The sequence below is a fragment of the Lepisma saccharinum genome, chromosome 7 (genome assembly GCF_977018435.1).
Source record: "Lepisma saccharinum chromosome 7, izLepSacc3.1, whole genome shotgun sequence".
NCBI classification, from domain to species: domain Eukaryota; kingdom Metazoa; phylum Arthropoda; class Insecta; order Zygentoma; family Lepismatidae; genus Lepisma; species Lepisma saccharinum.
This window is the reverse complement of record NC_139235.1, coordinates 69192013-69215447: the sequence shown is the minus strand read 5'-3', so window position 1 is coordinate 69215447 and position 23435 is coordinate 69192013. Positions and strand designations below refer to the sequence as shown.

Here is a 23435-nt window from a genome sequence, read left to right as displayed (position 1 = left end):
ATTTTTGCATTGCAACATTGCTCTTGTGAGGGGATGCGTTGTCGTGAAGGTAGACAACCTTTCGAGACAACTTTCCACGGCGTTTCTTCTTCAGCTCTGAGTGAAGCCTGTCCAGTAAGCATAGTAAGCCCCGGTAATGGTGTGACCTTGTTGTAGATAATCAACAAAGATTACCCCATCCCTATCCCAAAAAACTCTGGCAAGAACCTTTGCACTTGATTTTTGAACACGAAACTCTTTTGGTCTCGGTGAACCACTGTCACGTCATTCTTTTGATTGGTCTTTTGTCTCTGGATCACACATATAGATCCACGTTTCATCCTCCGTGACCAAACGTTTCACAAAATTATTGCCGTTCTGCTGAAAACATCTCTGGAAGCAAGCACCCTTGCATGCTTTTGGTCGGTATGCAAACATTTCGGCACCCACTTGGCCGACAGTTTTGTCATGTGATGATGATGATGAATAATGACTCCAACGCGTTCACGGGGTATGTCTAGGCCCTCTGCTATCTTTTTAGCAGAAATTCGTCGATTTGCGAGAATCATTTCATGCACTTGTTCAATTGTTTCGGCAACAATCACTATGGAGGGTCTCCCACAGCGGGGTTCATCTTCAGTGACAAAGTATCCTGTCCTAAATTTGACAATCCAGTTCTTAACAGTAGCATAGCACGGGGCTTGGTCTCCCATTGTTTCTAGCATCTCATCATATATGTTTTTTGCAGACTTTCCCTGGAGAAAGAGGAACTTGATCACTGCTCTGCTCTCAACACCACTGAACTTGACTGACTGCCCCGCCATCTCAACTAATCACCTGAAAAAGAAATAGTTCCATTGGTACCACTGATTTGATTTTTGGTAACAAACATATAGAAACATGTAGCTTTCAAACAAAAAAATAATTCTTAAAATAGGAAAATGGGAAGGGGGCAAAGCTAAGGACTAATCAGCACCCCCTCGTATTTGTTACAAATATTGTAATGCTTTACTTGCTCTTCTGGGGAGAGTAACCTGCCATGGCTCGACCTGTTACTTGTTTTCGTTACTTCCCCAGGCAAATAGTTAGCATTACACTTTAAGAACTAATAATACGGTTCCATCGAATTACAATACATTTGAATACATTACATTACATTACATTACATTAGGAAAGACTCAGTTCTTTTATCTTGAATGATAGTCCGGATGTTCAGTTTAGAAAGATATATAAATACTATTTATTTCGTTGATTAAAGAATTACATAAGAAATAACCCCCACATAAAAAATGACTTGATCCTCTTTAATTCAAACACTGAAATAATTTTCTGAAATATAAATATAAGAGAGGTTCGTACGTTGGCCTACACCAACTAGTTCAAAAATGTATCTAGCTTGGCACTAGGATACATTACATGTTTCTCTAATTCCCTCCCATTCTTGTTTATAATGACAATTGCCACACCAAAAAAGACTAAACTTGTTTGAAATTACAAAAAATTTAATGCCACATTAAAAAAAAAAACCGGACACCTTGACAGTGTCGAATCTACAAATTTAAACTAATAATACAATTAAATAATAATAAGATACTTGGCTTGTGACCAACGGATAGACATATACTTGAAATTAACCCCCTTAACCCCTTCGGATACGACGTTTCTCCAAGAATAATAACAAATGTCCACCGAAAACTAAGCGTTGGCTTGTCACGAAACGAATAATAATAAAAAAAAAATGTGTGGACTTATCTATGCATTTCGATGAAAGCAAATGGTTGATCCGTGACCGCTAGCCATATGACTAGCCCAGCCACTCTACCGGCACCGAGATAACCTTCCAAAGGTCTCCCCTCTTGCCCAAAAAACTTGAAAGAATGACAACCCCCGTTACTCAATCGGTTCTTTCATATAGGCGATTCGAAAAAGCCAGTAAACTGGACGTTTCCACCCCCTTCAGATTTGAAAGGACAAGATTTTAAAACTAACCACCTTCTACACGCTAGCTTTCACCGTCACATAGGCCAGCCCTACAGCAGGTTAAATTGGAAACTACATAAAAAAGAAGTATAGCTGTCACTAAAAAATAATAACATTGAACATACACGAAACAAATAATAAAAAAAGGATCTTGTAGTGATTCTATCATTACAATATGATTATTACATTGTTATGGCGCCCTCTTTAATTAGACGTATGCATGTTTATATATTCGTTTACGCCAGTCTTGCATCCCCCAAATATCGTTTTAAGTCGGCACTTTGTAAAGCTTATTAGGAAAAAAACCTTCCGCTTCACAAATCAGAAAAAAATTGCCGTTTCCACAATGGATATACGACCGCTACCAATCATATTGGTTGAATTGAACATTTACAAATGTGCCATATAAAGAAGCACCTGCCGTAGACAACATAAACAAATAATCGAAAAACTGTGTGGTAAGTTATTGATTACGAAATTGTAAGTTCAGCCATCTTAGAAATGGTTTTGTTAGTTGAGTATTAAATCGTTGTTTTTATAAATCCTCGTGAAATATTGTTATTTATATTATGAAGTACCTACGTGTGTGCATAAATTAACCTCTGCGTACATACACGACAGAGATATATACACTTCTCAAAGAAATTAGGGGATCAAAGGGAAACAGAAAAAAAATAGATGACAATCATGTACACCCAACTGCAAAAGAAACTGTAGGCGAATTGCCCATCATAATTTTCATTCGGTCTGTATTCCAATATGATGATAATGAATTGAAATATAGACGTAAATAAGCAGAGGGAAATGCCTCTTTCGCACCAAATATAATTTTATTCCTTAAAACAACACAGGATGTAGAATAAAAAGTAATGAAAATAACTATTAACTATTAACTAAAATAACCATTATCTTTGCCCATTGACTGTACAATCGATGTTTATGTACGTGAATGAACATCAGGAGAGAAGATACAGTAGTGGATACATTATTACTGGCAACAGAAAGGAATGAGTCATTTGACACAATGTTCACATGATGTGGTCACTACAGAGCAATGTGTGCAGCAACAGATAGGCGCAGAAATGGACATGCCCTTGAAAGGAACTGGTCCATAGTATGGTGTGTGGTCTTCTCGAACGGCGTACACTGCAGAATACACCTACATGGCATGGACTGAATGAGGTGATAGATGAGAGTATTGGGGATTTCTCGCCAGTCTTCATTTAGGGCAACCTCTAGCTCTTGAAGGTGTGAGGGAGGTGGCAGCCTAGCTGCAGTGCGTCTGCCAAGTGCATCCCAGACATGCTCAATAGGATTTTAGTCCGGTGAGCATGCAGGCCACTCCATACGCTCGATTCGCTCATCCTCTAGCATGACTTTCACCAACAGAGCTCTGTGCGCACGGTCATTATCGTCCATGAAAAGGAACCCATCACCACCTGCGTATGGAGTGACATGAGGGTTTGATTGTGTGTGGAAAAAGGTAGGACTGATCGATAAATTTGACTGCGTTTTTTATGACAACAAATGAACCTTGTTTTGGCTTCAGTTCTGAGCTATTTTTCTTTCCTGGAAACAAATAAACAGAAAAGATTACACATCAAAATTTTAAGAGCAGTTATTGTGAAGCTTTCCCCTTTTCGTCTACTCCAATCAGCGGTGTGCCCTAGATATTTTGTAAAGCCCTATAGTTTGCTATCTTTTTCTAACTTTGACGTCCTTTCTTTAGGAATGCGGGCCAAGGAGGGGAGCTATGACTTCCCCCCTTGGGGTACGCAACTGACTCCAATATATGTGCTCATGGCCAAAAAAGCCAGCTTCGAACAAACAGACACATTGCTAATTTCGGTTTCATTTAACCTTGTGTTTACATTTTCGAAATTGATTCAGTTGGGTACGCTAGGAGGCAGGGATCCAATTACCCTATCGCACACAGTGTTGCCACAACATGAGGGCATAATTTCCCTTCGCAAGAGGAAACATTTCTCTTTTTCACACAATTTTCCCCTTCATATGAGAAATCATACAATAATAATAATAATAATAATAATAATAATAATAATAATAATAATACAAGTAGTAGTATTTTCGTTGGCACATGTTTATTACATGAAAAATGTTTAAAAGATTAATCACATGGGTCGAATATCTCAGGTTTCTGATGTGGGTGCGAAATGATTGAATGATTGAAAAGCTTTGGGGGGGGGGGTGGCGGAGGAAGATCTTAAGCTACACACACACACACAAAAATTTGTATGTCTATATATATATATATATATATATATATATATATATATATATATATATATGTATAGGTATAATGTACATTATATAATATAATGTTATTAAATATAAAAGTAAGTTAAATATTTAAAATGTATTATTATTAAATATAAAGGAATTAATTTCTTACTTTTATATGTATCGGATATTTATAAAGTAACAAACTGATGTCTTTACTAATTGGTTCAAGATGTCAATAAATTACAAAATAGTTGAAATATTTTTATTATGTATCAGTTTTTATTTAGTTTAGATTTCATAGTTACATTTGTCTTGCATTGTTGTCTTATTTTATTATGCGTATATTGTTAAAGGTGTAGATCTGAGAGAGAGAGAGAGAGAGAGAGAGAGAGAGAGAGAGAGAGAGAGAGAGAAAGAAAGCATGCAACGCTCACGAAAACACTACTTTGTGTTGTTCTTTTAATATTATCCTCAGTAAAGTATATTTGTCAAAACCAATTGCTTATCTTTTGTTGTTATAACAAAAACTCCCTCAGAAGTTATTAGCGGGGGGATTTTTTATTCCAAGATTGTTGGTTTGATGAAACCCCCCTGTCTCCCAGGATTTTGCACCCTGTTTTTTTACCCTGCTCAAGCATGAAAATCAATTTTCCTTTCCATTGCCCATTTCATAAGTTCATCATTCATCCTCATCGTTGCTGTTAACCGAAGATGCAGAAATTTTGTTTAAATTAAACAAAGTAGAAATATAGATTTTAGACTCAAAGTAACAAAAATAAGTAGGAACAGCAAAAAGCGATGGGTACGAAATTTGAATCTCTACTGATTCCGATGTCTTGAAATTTCCCAATTTTTCCCTCTTGGCTTAAAATTCCAAATTTCCCCGCTTAAAGGGAAATTTCCTTTCATGTGGCAACACTGATCGCAGACCGAGGTTCTCCCGCTCTTGGAACCTTACCCTGCGCATGAGCGTGCAAGCTCACCCCGTCCGTCGCTCGGAAATCCCGCCTTCAGTTTCGGTTTCCCGCGCAAAGAAACCGGTTCGCGTCACTCTTCCTGGGTGAAAAAGCTAGCAAGACACGCGATGTAGTGCACAGAACCAACAACCGTGTAAGCATCGGAAGATAAAACCGTTTTGTTTTGAAAAAATAACATTCAAGTCTGCACAGCAGCGCCAAGTGAAAGGGAGAGAATTTTTGGAGAAACAGGTAACGCACAGAGATATTTCTAACTTGTTTGTATTATTTCATTTTTCGGTCTATGAGGAGAAAGTGCACTTTGTCTTTTGTCGAATACGCACACTAATGATGCCAGAATAAATGTGGAAGTTTTGCAGTACATAAATATTCTCACAAGTTCAAAAGTTAATAGAATACGTGTTAATTGTTATATCAATTTAAATGCAGTAAAAACACATTTACCCGAATTTGAAGAGACCGCACCCGCTTCGGAAAAATGATCACGTTAAGCCGGGACATATTGCATGCACATTGAAAAATTACAGTAAATATGACACAATATATGAACACTGTGCTGAATAGTCTTATTGTCATTCAGAGTCACAGTACATTACGTGTACATTGTTATATCATGTGGAATCGACTGTACAGTTCAATAGATATTGGTCACAGCGACTGAAAAAAAATGTTATTTTGTATTATTAAAATATACTAAAATTTGTTTTAGATAGAACAATTTGAATGAACGACTTTTTAGTATATTCATAGAATATTTTTCCACTCTGACCCCCTTTAGCGTCGTAACTGCGTTCTAATCACTGAACTTAGATAGTCTCATATATGTGGAACAAAACAAGGCATGATCTATAATTCTACCAATATTAGTTTCAGAGATATCCATTTTTTTTAGAGTAGTACTTCATTTCAAATTACGCGTCAAAAACCAACCGTAGTTGGTGTTTATTGCGTTCAGGTGGCAATTTGAAATAATTTTTGAACCTTTTATGTGACAATACTTACGAATGTAAATGGCCGATATGAAATTTGGGAATATATCATATTTTGTGTGTTGCATCTGTTTAATAATGTATGTAATTAGTTTAATTTTATTCGTAAATTCTATTATGAAATTTGAGAAGAAAACAACGTTTATCAGAAACTGAAAACGGGTTTTCGCTAAAAGTTGAAAGGGAAATTAACTTACCTTTCTCTGTAGTAGTAATCCTGACAACAATTTTAATGTTGAAACTAATACTTTTTCATCTCACATTTTAAAAAATTCATTAATTTTCCCTTCCCTTTGACTGAACCTTTTTAAATATTACTGTTACACTGTAAAAAGTTATTGAAACAATTACGATCTAAGTTCGTCAATTTAAACTACCCATCCAACTACCTTAAAAATGCCCATCACAGTTTTTAAAGTCTTTTTTGTTGCTATATTCATGCTTTGTTGTTTGGATATTTTGGGATGTATTGTTCAGAACACACACGACCGACACAGGGTTCCTTGGAACACAAAACGTTCGGTGGTGAGATCGTGCAAAAAGAAACAAAACGTGATTGGCCACTGACAGAGTATTATCACAGACGAGGGAACCTTCTTTCTTCTTGGAGATTTTGGCGCCCTGTACAGTTATGAAAGTTCCGCTCCGTTCTTCACGCTGGGAAGTATCCTAAAATATATTTTTAACGGTATTAATTTAGGTAAATTTAAAAATTCAATTTGAAAAATATATTCACAATAATATACATATATTATTATTATTATTAGGGAATTGATGTTAAGGTGCAACACCTTTTCAAAAATATAGCTGTTTTCATGCCGATCGTTTGAGATATGTATTTTAGGACATGAAATCAATTAAAATGAACACACTTCGTTGCACCTTTCCGTGAGATTAGCACATATATCCCCTTTTTAACCCCCCCTTTGATGCTTCATAACCTTTTTCCTTCATGTTTTGTTTAAAAATTGGACAGAAAAATAGATGATTTCAGTCTTCTTGAGCAGCTCCATAAAATCCTATAGTCTCATTTTGTAGAGCAGAACGAGAGCTATAAAATGGTATAATATAATCATAGCAGCCGCAATAGTTACCAAGATAATGTAGCAAAACCCGCGAGGGAAAACAAACTTCAAGAAAACATATTTGGCAGAACTACAATTCTCTATGCGGTTCGCGCGCGTTATATACAGAAGGCACATTAAAAGAGAGTATTGAATAAGGGCACCTTTCTTTGCAACTTTTTGAAAAGATTTTCAGAACCTTTTTTCCCCTTTTCCGACCATAATTTTGCACCTTAAAATCCTTTCTCTATTTATTATCTATCTTTATGCATTGTATACCATTCAAATTTAAATAAAAACGGTTACGTCACTTTTTTCACAAATTGACAGGCATACTGTTAATTTTACTGTAGAATATTGTCATCTTTTTGGTAAGCCGTGTATGTATTTCAGCGCTGTCGGTTTTTGCTAAGGCCCCGCTCCCCGACAATGGGTCCTCACACGTTTTGTCATGTTAATATATATATTTCGATTATCTTTGTTGCAAAACTTTGTGATGTAACCAATGTGTTCGGGACTCTTGTTGTTTATCATTCGAAATTGGCGAGCTCGGGAAGAATTTTGAAAACGAGATGAACGACACACACACACACACAGACTGACAGATATACGTACATAACATACACTGTACGAATGAAGCTTTTTGCTTTGGGAGCGATGCCCACTCAGCAGCGTGTTTTGGGAGGTACGTTTTGGGGGGCTATGAAAATTTGTATACCAAATTTGTAAACTAAATCCGTAAACAAATTTCTAAGTACCTTAGAACTTTGGTTCTAACCTAGGTAATTAAATCTTGTAATAATATTTACACGTCATTTAGAGACACTATATTTATTTCTAAGAAACTCAAACTCGAGCTATCAAACGCAGAAAATTTGACGAAATTACTATTTCCGTTGTCAAGTTCCAACTTGACGTCCATCCAACCCACCTACACGTTTCTTGTGAACACTTAATTATGAAAAATATCAGCACTATGCCATGAGAACTTAAGTGGAAAACAGCTTGCTGTTGCCTCAGCTCGGTGAGGTTGTTCATTTGCAGAATGGAGTCCTACTTTAATCTACAAGGCTCCACATTTCGACAGGGAAATCTTTGATGACTGAATCATTAATTGAAACGAATGATTTTTTTAATTGTGTTTGTTACATATTTAATAAATGGAATACGACATGCTTTCAATTCCAACTAAAAAGGCTTAACATATACACATGGATACTGCAACATACACACTGTTTCTCCCTGAGGCGATTGCTTTCGCATAAATAGAATGAAAAATTCCATTTCCAATAAATTACACTTATGCGCTTTTAATTCAAGGCCGTTGGAAATTATTCAGTTTCCGAGAAATCTGGATTGGGGCGGGTAATTTATTTTCGCAATCTCAATGAATTTGCGAAACTCGAAAAGCGTGATGAGGGCCCGGGACATTTATGTCCTATAAAACTGTAAAATATGTATGTAATTATGTCATATAAATTGGAAAATATGTCATGAAAAATTACAAATATGTCAGAAAAATGCAGAAATATTCCCAGTAAAGTCCAAAATATGTACAACAGAACTCTCGAATTTCTCCCATACCCGATGGAGTAGAGTACGGGCTGTAATGTACCGAATGTTATTTTCACTTTTGACTGATTTTTGTGAAAAGCGAAAAAGGCAAAGAAATGAGAACGAAACTTCTTTACTTCCCGTGCAACAATGAGAGAGAACATTTTTCCTCAATAATGTTTGCATGGCTATCAATTGTCGGCGGGATAAAAAAAGTGCGGTATTATTTTTTTCTGTACTAAGAAAAGACGGCACCTTTCTTCCTCCGTAACTTCCATATACTGCTATCGACAATATGCACTATCCGTTGCGCTAAAGCTACGAAGAAAACAATATGAAATAACCGATTATGTGCGACAGAATTATGAAATTATAGAAAAATATGTCTTATTACAACAACACTGAAGCTGTAAAAACGCGAAATTGGTGAAATATGTCAAAATATGATTTGTCAAGTTTGTCTATTTCGGCTGATTTTCATCAGATATGTAAAGATCTCACCCTAATATTAGATCCAAAGCCAAATGAAAAATATGTTATAAAGTCCCGGGCCCTAGTGATGACACTTTCCCCGTCACTTGCAAGGCAAACTCAAATTAGTTTGCATGAACTTTTGGATTTTTCGAGCTATATATTTTTTTTATTACTTGAGTCAGTTTGAGGAATTTTTCATTAAAACGAACAGTGTGTTTTAATATATGTTTTGCTCGTGAGAATTCCATCAGCTTGATTTTTCTCGGAAAGACAATGTGCTGGTTTCTCGTTGTCTTGGAAGTTGCAGTGTTTCAATAGCTCTAGAAACCTTGAACCCTTTAGCACTCCAAACCCCCAATGTGTTTTGCACCTGGTAGGTACTCATCAACCTTCCTCACATGGGCGTACCCCCATTTTTTTTACAGGGGGAGGGCAAAAAAATAATTATAATACATATTAGATGGCAGTTACCCACCAATGGATTCTTCTCAAAAATTTAAACTTAAGACTTGGCTGCACCTTTGGTCCACGCCAGCGAGGCTGTTTCCGAAATTTCCCCCCTTTCGAAATTTTACTCTGATATTCTAAATACTGAAAAAACACATCTGCTTTGAATTCCTTCTAGAGTAATCACACGAATCTTCGTGTGGTTTGCATTAGCTGTTGTCTAGATATTCGCAATAGACTTTCATAGCCACGAAACTGGCAATATTGCCAATTTGGAACGATCGCCAAATTTAACGATATTATAAAAAATGAAAACAGTGTGGACCTATTTTCCCCGACTTCAATATTGAATTCGAAAATACAATAGAACTTCACACTGATATTTGTTTAAATGAGTGTTTCTTATGTATATTGTATTCACGTGTGTTATAATGTTTTAATTCTTGTACAGTGAACGTCATAATTTGGCAATACACCTATTACATTTAATTCCTTAAACAAATTAATAAATACAAAACAAAACTTTTTCCTGGGAAGAAAACACTTCCCCAAAGAGAGCAAGCGAGTTTTCCAATTATTTGGAAAGGGAACAGCATTTACTTTACTTTCAAACGTAAAAGGCACAATAAACCAAATTATTTTCTTCTGACCTCCGTGGCGGAATCCTGCTTTCGTTTCACTTGCATGCATTGGTGTTTTATTTATATCTAATTAATCTAAAAGCCGAATCACACGGAACTGGATTTCCAGTAGGAGTGCCCTAGTTGGCTCTGCACTGGCTACCTGGGTGGAAATCATAGCCGCCCGGCTGGCTGCTTCACTGGTTTTGAGGAATGGGCCATGTCCTAATTGCAACTGGCTTTCCTCGACTGTATTCTGTGGAACAGCCAATGGGAGCGAAGTTTGGCCATTTGTAGATAATCTTTGAGTTTGCCAAAGGAAAGTTTTTTGTCTGTGGTTTCCGAGTGTTCGTTGTTTTCGTCCGCTTCTCGATAAAAGAAAAAGTAACAGAGATGATGTGCATTCGTGCTCACTTAATTGATATTTAGGTATTTATGCAAAGCTATGAGATTTGTACGTGACAAATATGATTAGCCTATATTGAAAATCCTTATTATTACAAGTGTATTAAATGTTTCATAAATAAAATACTTTTTTTATGAATGAATCATGCGAATCTCATGCATGAATATGCATACCCGAGTTCATTAAAAAGCTTGCTCAGTACACATTGATTACCATATTTTATTTCGAGCCAATTTCTAGACCATATTTTTCTTTTAAATTTTTAATACAGCAGTAACTCTCCTACTATGTTCTTGAAATTGTTCGTCCATCTTTACAGATTGTCTGCTCTGCGCAATGTCTTATGGGAACAAAAGTATACCGACAAGTACTGTAACAAGTGTCGTGTGAGGCGAAAACTAGCAGATGGCTAGCCAGTCCAGCACCAACTATTGCATTCTTACTAGAAATCCAGTTCCGTGTGATTCGGGCTTAATTGAGGGGGAGTATAACAAATCTATACAATACATAATAACACCATTAAGCCTTGTTTCCATGATATGAAAAACTCAATATGGTGACGAAGTCAGAAATATATTTTATTATAAAACATAAACTAAACGTAACGTTTCAACCTTCTAGCAAGGTCTTCTTCAGACTCTGCACCAAGTACAAATGTAACAAGGTATAAAACAGGACGATATGTATACAAAAAAATTACTCCCCTCCCGACTATTATAAAGTTGATTTCCTGGAACATTCTAGCAGGTGGCCTTCCCTTGTCAACTGTACTTTAATGTTCAGAGTGGAAAGGACAAGAGAGAAAGAGGAGAGAATAAGGAAGAAGAATAAAGAAAGAAAGGAAAAAGAGCGTGAGATAAAGAGTCCAACCACATTCCAGATGAAAGAAAATGTTTAGCTAAATCGCCTGTTAGGTTAAAGTACAGTTGACAAGGGAAGGCCACCTGCTAGAACGTTCCAGGAAAACAACTTTATAATAGTCTGGAGGGGAGTAATTATTGTGTATATATATCGTCCTGTTTTGTACTTTGTTACATTTGTACTTGGTACAGAGTCTGAAGAAGACCTTGTTAGAAGGTTGAAACGTTACGTTTAGTTTATGTTTTATAATAAAATAAATTTCTGCCTTGTTCAGCATATTGAGTTTTACAATAAATAAGAATTGTTGCGGTAAAGCAGGTAAAATTTTCAGGATACGCCACTGCAAAGTAGCTAGTTACAGTGAGAATTTTTCAAAGTGACATTTACTTGTAACCGCGTGAGAAGTAACTATTTACTTTCAAACACTGGGGGTGTGACAACGGCGGTATCGCTGAGCAATCACTTTGCTATCTCAGACACTTGACACTCTCCACTGCCGATACTAGCGACCTCTCTGAGTGAGGAAGGAATTTGAAATTGTCGATTATTTTTAATCAGCGCCATCTGTTACGAGCGCATACAGGAGGTGGACGAAACCTCCAAAAGATAAACAGCATGGACGCCAATAATGACAAAGCGCTTGTCGTCCGAGGTTGACAAGAAAAATAGCCGTTTCCAAAATGTCGGAATAAGGTAATTAATCACCACTAGAACGCGCATCCAGCGAAATCAATGCATACACATGTGTATGTGCATGTTTCAACATCGATATAAACATATGAAGGAAGAAATAATAGCCTGAAACCCGGCACCCTTCCATTACAACGCCTGTACCAGGAAGGTTCATAATACAACCACACACGAATTACTTTCTAATTTACCTGTTGTTATGGCGTATTGGGTACCCCTAGAGTGACGTATGTGGGGAAGTGAGAGCGCATTCAACAGGGGGGGGGGGGCTACTTGCACATCCTGAAAAATGAATGAAAAAAAATCGTTTCGTTTGATTGAGTAATTTGATTTATTTTACTTCGCTTTTTTGTCACTTTTAGCTAATCGCGAAGATGAAGATGAGTGATGATTTGATAATTGGCGAAGGGACACTCACACAGAACATTCCAGAACGTTCCATTCTAGAGCTAGGTTGTATCAGTTGTGAATTTATCTAGGTAACGTAAAATGATGAAGTACCTTTACAATCATTATTAGAACTTCGATAACGCTTTAAAAATGTAATTACCGAAAAAGTAACGCGTTTTTAGCGTAAGTTCCTATAAAGTAACGCGTTACTACCGTAAGTTCCTATAAAGTAACGCGTTACTAGCGTAAGTCTCTATAAAGTAACACGGTACTAGCGTAAGTCTCTATAAAGTGACGCGTTACTAGCGTAAGTCTCAATAAAGTAACGCGTTTCAACGTAAGTCTCTATAAAGTAACGCGTTACTAGCGTAAGTCTCTATAAAGTAACGCGTTTCTAGCGTAAGTTCCTATAAAGTAACGCGTTACTAGCGTACGTCTCTATAAAGTAACGCGTTTCTAGCGTAAGTCTCTATAAAGTAACGCGTTACTAGCGTAAGTCTCTATAAAGTAACGCGTTACTGGCGTAAGTCTCTATAAAGTAACGCGTTACTAACTCAAGCTCCTAAAAGTAATGCGCTTCAAAGTGACGTATTACTAATGTAAGTCCCTAAAAGTAACGCGTTTCTAACGTAAGTTCCTGAAAGTAACGCGTTACTAGCGTAAGTCCCTAAAATTAACGCGTTTCTTCTAACTCAAGTTCCCAATAGTAACGCGTTTCATAGTAACGTGCTACCAACGTAAAATCTCTAAGAAAGCAACGCGTTTCTAATCTAAATATCTAAAATGTATAGCGTTATCTTCATTACGTTACTCCTCAACTACTATGTGTAAACGCATACCAACATGTATACGTATATGTATAGAACCACTGTGGAAATATTAAAACAAAACACAGGAAGAAGGGAGGACTTATGGCAAGCTAATCGGTGTTGACAAGTCACCATAACCTCGTTAGTCTTCAGTACCTACGGCGGGCTTACTGCCGTCGGTACTCATGTACTTTGCTACTATGTCAGAACTTTTCTCCGTCTACTGCAAGAAAGAAGTTAATGTAAACAAAACCACGTAACTTCTGACAAATAGTTCCTTTACAATGTGTTATTTCTGGTGTTATTTTGCCCAGAAATATATTTGTCGTAGCTGTATAGCTCATAATGTAAGATCCCACAACTTCAATATAGCAGCTACGTACATTGGCTTTTCCATATGCACTATATTCCTATGCGCAAGATTCTTGGACGTCTGCAATTGGAATAACCAATGGGATTTCACAGAAGCCACGTGTATCTGTTTACATTGATTTCCTTCTTACAACGGACAGAGAATAGGTTATTATGCGTACCGCTTTCCTGCCTGCTGGTGGTTAACTTTGTATGTTTCACGTTCCGCTTCCTTCACAAAAGAGAGAATATCTATAGAGAGGAAAAATCATTACACCAAAACATTTTTGCCAGAGGGCGTAACTGTAAACGACAAAGCTTCAGCAAAAATAATATACTGTCTAAACCAGCCGATACAGTGTGACCTTTTTCTTGGCAATGTCACTGAAGTGGAAGACAATCAAGGTTGGCTTATTTATTCTCCAAGGTATATCCATAGCTTTAAAAGGAGACTGAAAAACAGGAAAGAAGAAAATAAACTAAGTGCAACACACATATCTTTGCCGTTGCGCAGATACCAATTTTTGTTTCGTCTCCCTCTCTCTTAGCATCACGTGTTCTACCCTGCTCGCCAACCTTCGCCGTTGTTGCCATATTGTCATTCCATTCCTGGACACACTCGCGCCAAAGTCATTGAAAACAATTGAATAGCGCTCCAGCTCGCGGTTCGCATCGTTCGGCAGGGACGATAATGTGGCAATATAGCATGGCGTAGTGGTTGCTTCATTTATACAGTCCATGCTCATTGGCTAGCTAGTGACTATTGTTGCCAAATGTAAATATGAAGCACTATTTCTGTTACGGAAGGAGAAAGGCAAAATGACGGTGAGTTTTGTTGGATTGTAAACATCATATTTTTAATTTAAGTATTTGACTGGTTTGACATTGTGTGCGTGTAAGTGAAAATGCATGTGTTTGGTTAGTGAACGTTAAATTCCATAATGCCTCCAGTACTATTGTTCATATTTCATCACTTTAGAATTGCTCAAAATAAATAAATTATGTGGATGCATGAGCATTTCAACCCTCGTCTCCTGCAGCAGCACGTGTTCTTGTACGTATGCGATGATGCGATGCATGTTGGTTTTTTTTGTGTGTGTGTTAAAATTGGCATGTTTTGATGGGTGACAAGTTCATAACAAAAGAAAAAGCCACTAGGCTTATCGTCTGATGGCAATATATGTACTTCACATTTATGTTGCATTCTTGTTGCGAAAGCCGGCATCGTTTGTAAATGTACAACAAAAGCAGTCGACTGTCGGCCAACACAGAGAGGCAATAATACTGCTTAAGGAGGAGTGTTTGCGGTCCAATTTTCGCTGTTTAACACGTTCGCAAGTTACACTGTTCTACAAATTTTCACTTTTTTCTGTTACAGAAAGGAAAGTAGCTCTTTCTTACTAAAATTGACCTCCTGAACACGAATACGAATTTCATTTTCTAAGATTGGTTCTTAATTTGAGTTACGGCATAATTCATTTTACCCATAAGCAATGCGTTGGCTCTTATTTTCAAGATAGCATAATTCATGTTACATAACAATTAACCATAATCAATGTGGGCATAACTTAATAAATATATTAAGAGCGCCCGCAAAAGGAGGCCAGGGAGCACTTGAGAAGAATTAATACAATTCAAATTTTGGAATTAAAGAGTGAAAACATAGATGAGAGATGCCGTGAAAAACAGATACAAATTAACTTAATGCTGGTGATGCTTTATGATAATTCTCTTAACTGGGGGAAAGCATAACTCTGTTTCCTCCACTTTAAACACTTCCGTAATCAGCATCCTCATATTAGTAAAGATTGGGTACTCTCATTTCTGTAACAAAAAGTGTGTAGAACAGTGTTATTAGTTCTCAAACCAGTGCTAGTGTCAGTCATGCATCACATGTCTTTGCAGTTCCAGTACCAGTATGGACGGGCTTATTGGGAGTGAAGAGTTAAAATGCCACCAGTTTCATTAATGCAATGGAAAAATAATAAATTGCTTAATTTTATTTGAAATCAATATGAAGAAGTCTTCTTTACATCATTTTGGGTAATTTTACACAAAGATTAGTCCACATTTAGCGGTGTTAGTCCATATGTATGTACGTATAAAGCCACTTGTTAGCACATATAAATCCCAGCCCTGGTTATAATGCATGGCGTTTAAAACTCAAGAGAGAGTTGAGCTGAGTTCTCTAATTTCCTTGTTCTAAGAACAGCTGTGCCTCGGCGCACTGTAGCGATTTTTCTATCGAGCAGATTAGCAACACTGATTCTCCCGTTATACTGCGCCGATCGCGGTAGAAATATCTGGGTTTGATTTTTTTTATACTTGATCAAAGAAATGAAGCTGTGTGTTCCTAAATTAAATTTATCCAATTATCTAAAATCAATAAATATTCAACGTTCGTGTCGCAAAAAACCTTTGAAGCAACATTCTCATCACGTTCAGTCGCCAAAAGTGGTGACAAAATACATCGAGATCACCACCAAACTACAGTTGCCAGACGTTTCTGTTTTCTGGGACAGTCCCGTTTTTTAATAAATGAATTCATTGTCCAGATGAATGCTTTCGGGACTCTTGTTTGTCCAGGTTCTTGCTTTCGCATGAGAAATATTTTCCATTCAATGTCTTTTCTTTTAGAAGTTGGCAGCATTGCTCCATTGTTGGAACTTAAACTGGGGGGGATGTCACGGGCAACAAATTATAATACAAAAAAACAATACTAATATATTTAAATTGGCCCTTATGTATAATACGTAGGTAAATTAAGTGTAAATTTCGACTGCACAAGATCATCCCTCAGTAAACTGTTGGCTCACTACCGTCAAAATAGCTGTAAGAAGTTGAAATTTGTTACAACAATAGAAGCTTGCATTACACCACGCGGGGTTGCCAAATAGCAGCAAAGTGGAATTGTGATAAAAGTCGTAGCTACGGGTAGGTAAGGGGGAAGAACCTGCGGCCTAATTCTATAAAAGTAATATTAAGTGTATGTCGTGTTGTCATTATGAAATAGTAATAATATCCGTTCCAGTGTATTTGAAATATGTAGTTACAAATAAATTAACTACATTAATGTAGATTTTTAATTCCCCAGTGAAGATTTTATAACTCATTAGAAATTGAATATAACGATGAGATTCTTCGTACCAGAATTTACACCAGAAAAACACAAAACAGAATTGCACCTTGGCGCAAATAATAAAAAGTTGGCACCAGTCCCACGTCTCCGACGAAGCTTCATGAACAGTAAAGAAATTAAAACTCATTACAATTTGAAAATTGGTATGCAATTTTCGCACCATCATTTACACCAGAATTTCGCCTTGGCGTAATTTAAAGAAGTTAGCACCAGCTCGAGGTGTCAAAACACCAGATCTGGTTCAAAAAGCGCCAAATTGGCAACCCTACGCGGGACAGCCCTGCCACTCTACACGTGTCCATCGTTGAGTTTCCATGAAATGGCTTTTTTATATTTTACTATATTATCAAAACGGACGATAATTTAAATTCGTTTATTAGTTTGACTTTTAATTGTAAAAAGGACTGAAACAATGTTTATTTTTATGGAAAAGCCAGGAAAAGTACGTTCTACGTGAATGAGAGAAAATAAACATGGTTGCAAAATTTCGTACCCATTGCCCGAATGCTCTGCCATGTTATCGAAATTTTCGGGGGGGGGGACTTTTTAATTTCCGGGGGGAATTCCTCCCCCGGGCCACCCCCTGAATTCATCACTGACTACAATGACGATACCGCTGTGGACGGCGTTTTCTTCCAGCTCTATAACAAAATAAGAGAGTGTTTATATTCGCGGACGATACCGTTGCCTTCTCTCTCAGCGTTAATGCATTGTATTCTGAGCTGCTCGCTCAACGATACCTTCGGTTGTATGAAGACTGGCCTACAAAGTGGCGGATCAAAGTCAATTCTGATAAAATCACGGCTGTTCTCCTTACCAAATAAAGGAACGATTCCACCTACGGTTCTGACTGCACCAGCGGACGATCTCCCTTGCTGACCCCGCGAAATCCCTGGGAGTCCTCTTGAATCCAAGATTAGGGTTCCCAGATATTTTAGAAAACAAAATACGGGACACTTATTTTTCAAGGCTAAGATATACAATACCTCCCCCTTCTAACGGAAAGTGTTATATCTGGTTTTAAAGCTTGACTACTGATTATATCTTCTATGAAAACAATTGGGTAAGGAAACTTGTATTTATGGCGCTTTTCACACTAAATGACATTATTTTTTTAAAAAATGCAATTTTCTAGTATTATCACTCATTGTCACTGATTCATAAGTTAATCCAGGGGTTCCCAAACTTCTTTGTTTCACGGCGCCTTAAGTGTTTCAAGATTTTCCCGCGGCGCCCTAGTCAGAATGTAGGCCTATCTAACACTTGCAACGCTCAGTTAGTGTGGCTAGGTTGCTTGCCTTAAGTTAAAAAAATAAGCAAATGAACACTTTTCAAATTCAGAAACATTTTATGTGTAAAAAGTACTAAATTAAAGCACATATTTGAAACAATCATATCATTTCAGTGAACATTTTGGAATATTTCGCGGCGCCCCTGTAAGCTAGCCACGGCACACACTTTGGGAACCACTTAGTTAATCACTCAACACAGAATGGGTCAATGGGAAAATGTACAGTAGTCTACATAACATAGTAAATTAAATTGAAACAAACCACATAGAGCAAACTTTAACAGTTTCACCCAACTTGCAACTTTTCTTTTAAAAATGGAAACTTATATGTATTTTAATACATCCGTAAACTCGCACTTTCTTTTCGTCATTTTCAGTTGAAAAACAAAAATCTAGGAAACCGCAAAGAACTACAATAACAGTCTTATTCGAGTCTCGCGTTAGCATGGATAGATAAAATAACTAAGTAATTCCCTGAGGAGTTTCGTTGCTTTCGCAGGACACCAAGTCAGCGGAGCTTAGTCTCTCTCATAATTAGATTCTCTGCAACGCTCTAGGAATTTCTTATTATTTAATATGTACACCTGTAGCTTACCACAGTGGGTTGAACTTCTCCAGTACGAATTAAAATAGAAAATAGTGAAGCCAGGTTGACTCAACGATTCCTATCGTTGAAATACGGGACAAAAAGCTGCCCCGAGGACTTTTGTCGAGACAATGGGACGCCTTAACGTAAAAAGGAACTTTCCCTATCCAGGATTAACATTCGCCAGACACCTGCAAGACACGGCGAACAAGGGCGCTCAGCGGATCGGTTAGTGGTTCCCGGTGGAGGCACATAGTGGTTCGGATCACACTTTAAACTATAGGTCCAGTGGCAACTGTAAGGAAAATGGCAAGACTCTTGGAAACTCCGAAACAGCCTTCCTTTGTCGGTGTGCACTACACCCCAAGATCTATGTCTGTGCTTTTCTCTCTGTTGATGAAACGAAAAACGATTAAAAAGGTCGAAGATAGTATAGTGATTGTACTAGAAGAATCAGGTTTTTCATTTACAGGACCTGGCAACCCTCCGCCAAACTGAAATTCGCAGTTTGACTTTGCCACCTGCGAATGCTATACAGACTCTTGGTAACAATTAAAGACCATCCAATCACTCTACCCTGCTACGCTGCACCCGTCTGTTCAAACAGGGACTGTTGATATTTCAAACTGTAAAACAACGTTGCTACCCCCTTCCCCTCCAAAACCCACGATGAAACAAATAACAGGGCGGTCAAAAAACCTCACATTGTCATCAAGGTTTACAAGTCATTATTTGGCTTTAATTCCGGATTCTTTAAATTAGTGAAGTTGTTAATTGTTATTCAAATCAACAGAGTCAACCTCGTCGGAATTGTTTTGTTTGTTGTTTTTTAATGGCTACTCGCGAACAGAAACTGAATAGTTTGAATTAGCAAATGACAGTATAATAGGGAACTGTTTACATGGCCATCGTTAAAGTGGTGAAACACGTGGTTGAATTGCGTCAGCTAATCTAGAACGAAATGGCTGTTAATTGGCGGAGTCAGATATGCTTAATTAGTTTGTATTCGCTTGGTTCTTGTTTAAATGAGCTGCGTTCAAATCCCTTCCAATTTAATTGGCCATTTTCCAGATTGCGCATGGATTATGCTGTTAAATAGAGAATCAACCTGGTCATTATGTGTCTGCAGGTATTGCGTTCCATCTCTACACAACGTTTCGTTTTGGTTGCAAATATTAATCTTCTAAGCCGCTAATAAAAAATAACTTTTTCCAAACTTGATGAAATTTCGCCGACAAACTACCTCTTGGCTAGAGTGTGTAACGGGTTTTCATTGTCAGTACTTTAGTTAATAACGTGTTACCAACGTTACATGAGTAATTGTAATGGTACTTCCTAACTTGCGTCAGTGAGTTATCTACACTCCAACTCCTGCAAAGATATGGGACCTTTTTATGTTTAATGATTACTTTCAATTTGACCGGCCGATTTTCAGGTTCTTAGTTTTGGTAATATGTATACATAAAGGGTGGCTGTAAAGTAAATCTTTATTGAAAAATAATTATAACATTTGCATGAAACAAAATGTATTGTGATCCCTGAAGTAGTAGAATTAATTAAATTGCTAATTTCTACTTTTTCCTCAGTGGCACATGGGCGGCGCCAGGGGAGTGTGTAGGGATGCTTGAGCACCCCTTAATTTTCTTCCGCACCCCTTTCAGCACCCCTTTGTCAAAACCTATGTTCAAGCGAAAACACTCTCTTACAGTGCCATATTATGCCATGTCATTGATCGCCGAATGTTAGGTATCGCTGTTATTGTATGCAGTCTCTTAGATAGATCAGCAGCCGTTTGTTTTCTTTTGTCAGTATTGTTGTTAATTTTTTTTTGTTTTTGTTTCTTGAAGTGGTCTGCTTGTGGTTTTCGATATAATTGCATGTAGTTCAGCAAAAATTGTTTTATTCTTTTTCATTGTTGACAAACGGCTTTATTTTCCGCCTACTTGATCTTATTCCTCTTTTCTCCAAGTCTCACTGGAACAGAAATAATGTCAGTTGCTTTCAAGGTGTCATGAGGGCGTGCTCGAGAAATTACATAATGCGATTTGTATTGTGACGAGTAGTTTTCTTGTTAATCCTTGCAAATGGATATCAACCTAAAATTCTATATTTCACACCGATAATTTCATTTCAGTCCCATTAATTTATGTTAAATATTGTGTGAGCTTTGCACGAACATAACTTCAAACTGAAGGAGTGTTCGTGTTCTTTGAGAGGGCAACACCATTAGGGCGGGGGGAAATATGCCTCTTTAACCTCCCCGTTCTACCTCTCCCTTGAAAAAATCCTTCAAACGTCCAAGTGTGTCATTGACTCCCTTAACGAGTTATTCCTTGAAAATTTCCAAACATGTCGTTGTTGTGATGAAATCAGGAAAGAATGAAGCAAGTTATTAATATTCTTCAGTTTCATTGCGCCATTGTCATAGATGCCTCCTAAAAGTTGATTGGTACTGGTATTTGATGTAGAGCCATGCGTGTTTCAGGTTTTCTTAATTTTCATCGTCGCGCTCCCTAAATTTCATTCCGCATCTCCTCAGCATCCTTAGATCATTAATCCTGGCGCCGCCACTGCAGTGGCAAGAGCAAGCAGCCCGTAATGACTAATGTCTGGCATCTCGATGCGTGGTGCAGGTGGACATGGGCGAAACTTGGGACCTAACTTTGAGGGGGCAGAATCAAACTGGGCCTAATTTTGAGGGGGCAGAATCAAACTGGGCCTAATTTTGATGGGGAAGAATTAAACTTGAGCCTAATTTTGAGGGGGCAGAATTAAACTTAGACGTAATTTTGAGGGGGCAGAATCAGACTAGGCCTAATTTTGAGTGGCAGGATCAAACTAGGCCTAATTTTGAGGGGGCAGAATTAAACTTGGGCCTAATTTTGAGGGGGCAGAATTAAACTTGGGCCTAATTTTGAGGGGGCAGAATTAAACTGGGCCTAATGTTGAGGGATCAGAATCAGACCTAGGGCTTAACTTTGGGGGAAGAGACTCAAAAGGTTTTCCATCCCATACAAGCAGCATCTAGGATTATTTGCTAAATTACTATGACGTATATTAATCTCTATTACTTTGCTCCTCAGGTACCCTAACTTGTAAATTTTAATAAACCCAATATTTTTTTGGGAGGGGGCAAGCGCCCCTTCCTTGCCCCTGTCAAGATACGCATATGCAGGTGGAGATGCAGATATGGTGGTACAGTGTTCATGGACCTTCTGCTTCAGTGGATACAAGACCATCAGAAACTGCCATTACAAGGTGATACTACGGGACTTTGAACTAGGGATCCCAGATATTTCAGAAAAAAATACGGAACACTTATTTTTCAAGGCTACAATGCACAATACGTACTTCTTCTAACGGAACGTGTTACACCTTGTTTTAAAGCTTGGCTGAAACTTGTATTTATGTAGCTTTTCACACAAAATGACGTTAATTTTAAATTTATCTCTTAGTAGTAACTTGCTGAGTTACATGAGATTTCCCACCATGCTCAACACTAAACAATGCACCGCAAGTTGTACATTCCACTTTATCAGTTTCACCCAACTTGCAACTTTTCTTCAGAAATGGAAACAGATTTTAATGCATCCGTAAGTGCACACTTTCTTTTCGGTATTTTCAGTAGATAAACAAAAGTCTAGGAACACAAACCACAGAGAACTTCAATGACCAGTCTTATTCGCGTCTCGCGTTAGCATGGATAGCTAAAAGAAAAATCTAATTGCCCGAGGAGTTTCGTTGTAGCGCAGAACACCAAGTCAGCGGAGTTTAGTCGCTCTCATAATTAGATTCTCTGCAGCACTTCTAGAGTTTCTTATTACGTAATATGTACACCCGTAGCTTACCACAGTATTGATGAAAATAGAAAATAGTGAGGCCAGGTTGACTCAACGATTTTTATCGTTGAAATACGGGATAAAATGCTGTCCCGAGGACTTTTGTCGAGACAACAGGACGCCTTAAGGAAAAACGGAATGTTTCCGTATTTTACTGGACCTCTTGGAACTCTACTTTGAACAAACACATTCTGCACCAATTGCTCATTTTCCTCCAATCTGAATATTGAGGGATGACCGCTTCTGCAAGAATCCTGTAGTGTACAGCTTCTAATGGCAGTTCCTGATGGTGTTGGCATCCACTGAAGCACGAGGTCCATGAACACTGTGCCACCATCTCTGCACCTGCACCACGGATTGCTACACAAACATCGTTGGTTTTGCTAACCGTCGTTGAAACTAAAACTCTACCAGTCCAGGAATTCATAATACATTTTGTTTCATGCAAATGCGTTGCAATTTACAAAAGTTATAATTATTTTTCAATAGGGAGTTACTTTCGAGACACCCTGTATGTATGTCTAATTTTGTTTACCTTCGTGTATGTTTTATGCACACTTTCTCTGCTGGTATTTTGAACTCTTGTCCGTTGGGATATGAGTGTTGTTGGTTGGAACGTTTTGGGCCGTCTTTAGGGGTCTATAAGGGCTGTTAGAAAAGGGTTCGACACCAGTGGCGGCTGGTGGTCTGGCGCCACGGGTGTGCACTTCAACCTCGCGTCCATGAGTGTTACCATCCCTCTCAA

At 37.7% G+C, this 23435-nt stretch overlaps 2 protein-coding genes across 2 annotated transcripts in view; one reads left to right on the top strand and one right to left on the bottom strand.

Moving 5' to 3' along the window:
- Positions 1–338: 338 nt before the first annotated feature.
- On the bottom strand, positions 339–803 carry LOC145990501 (protein GVQW3-like). Its single transcript, XM_083126197.1, has one exon. It carries the CDS (start codon positions 801–803, stop codon positions 339–341), a length of 465 nt encoding a protein of 154 aa, XP_082982323.1.
- Positions 804–5234: 4431 nt separating this feature from the next.
- LOC145989902 (uncharacterized) overlaps positions 5235–23435 on the top strand; it is a 346996-nt gene continuing 328795 nt past the window's right edge. Inside the window, exon 1 of the mRNA XM_083125397.1 lies at positions 5235–5411. The gene's annotated coding sequence lies outside the window, so the exon portion shown is untranslated. The remainder of the gene's footprint in view (positions 5412–23435) is intronic.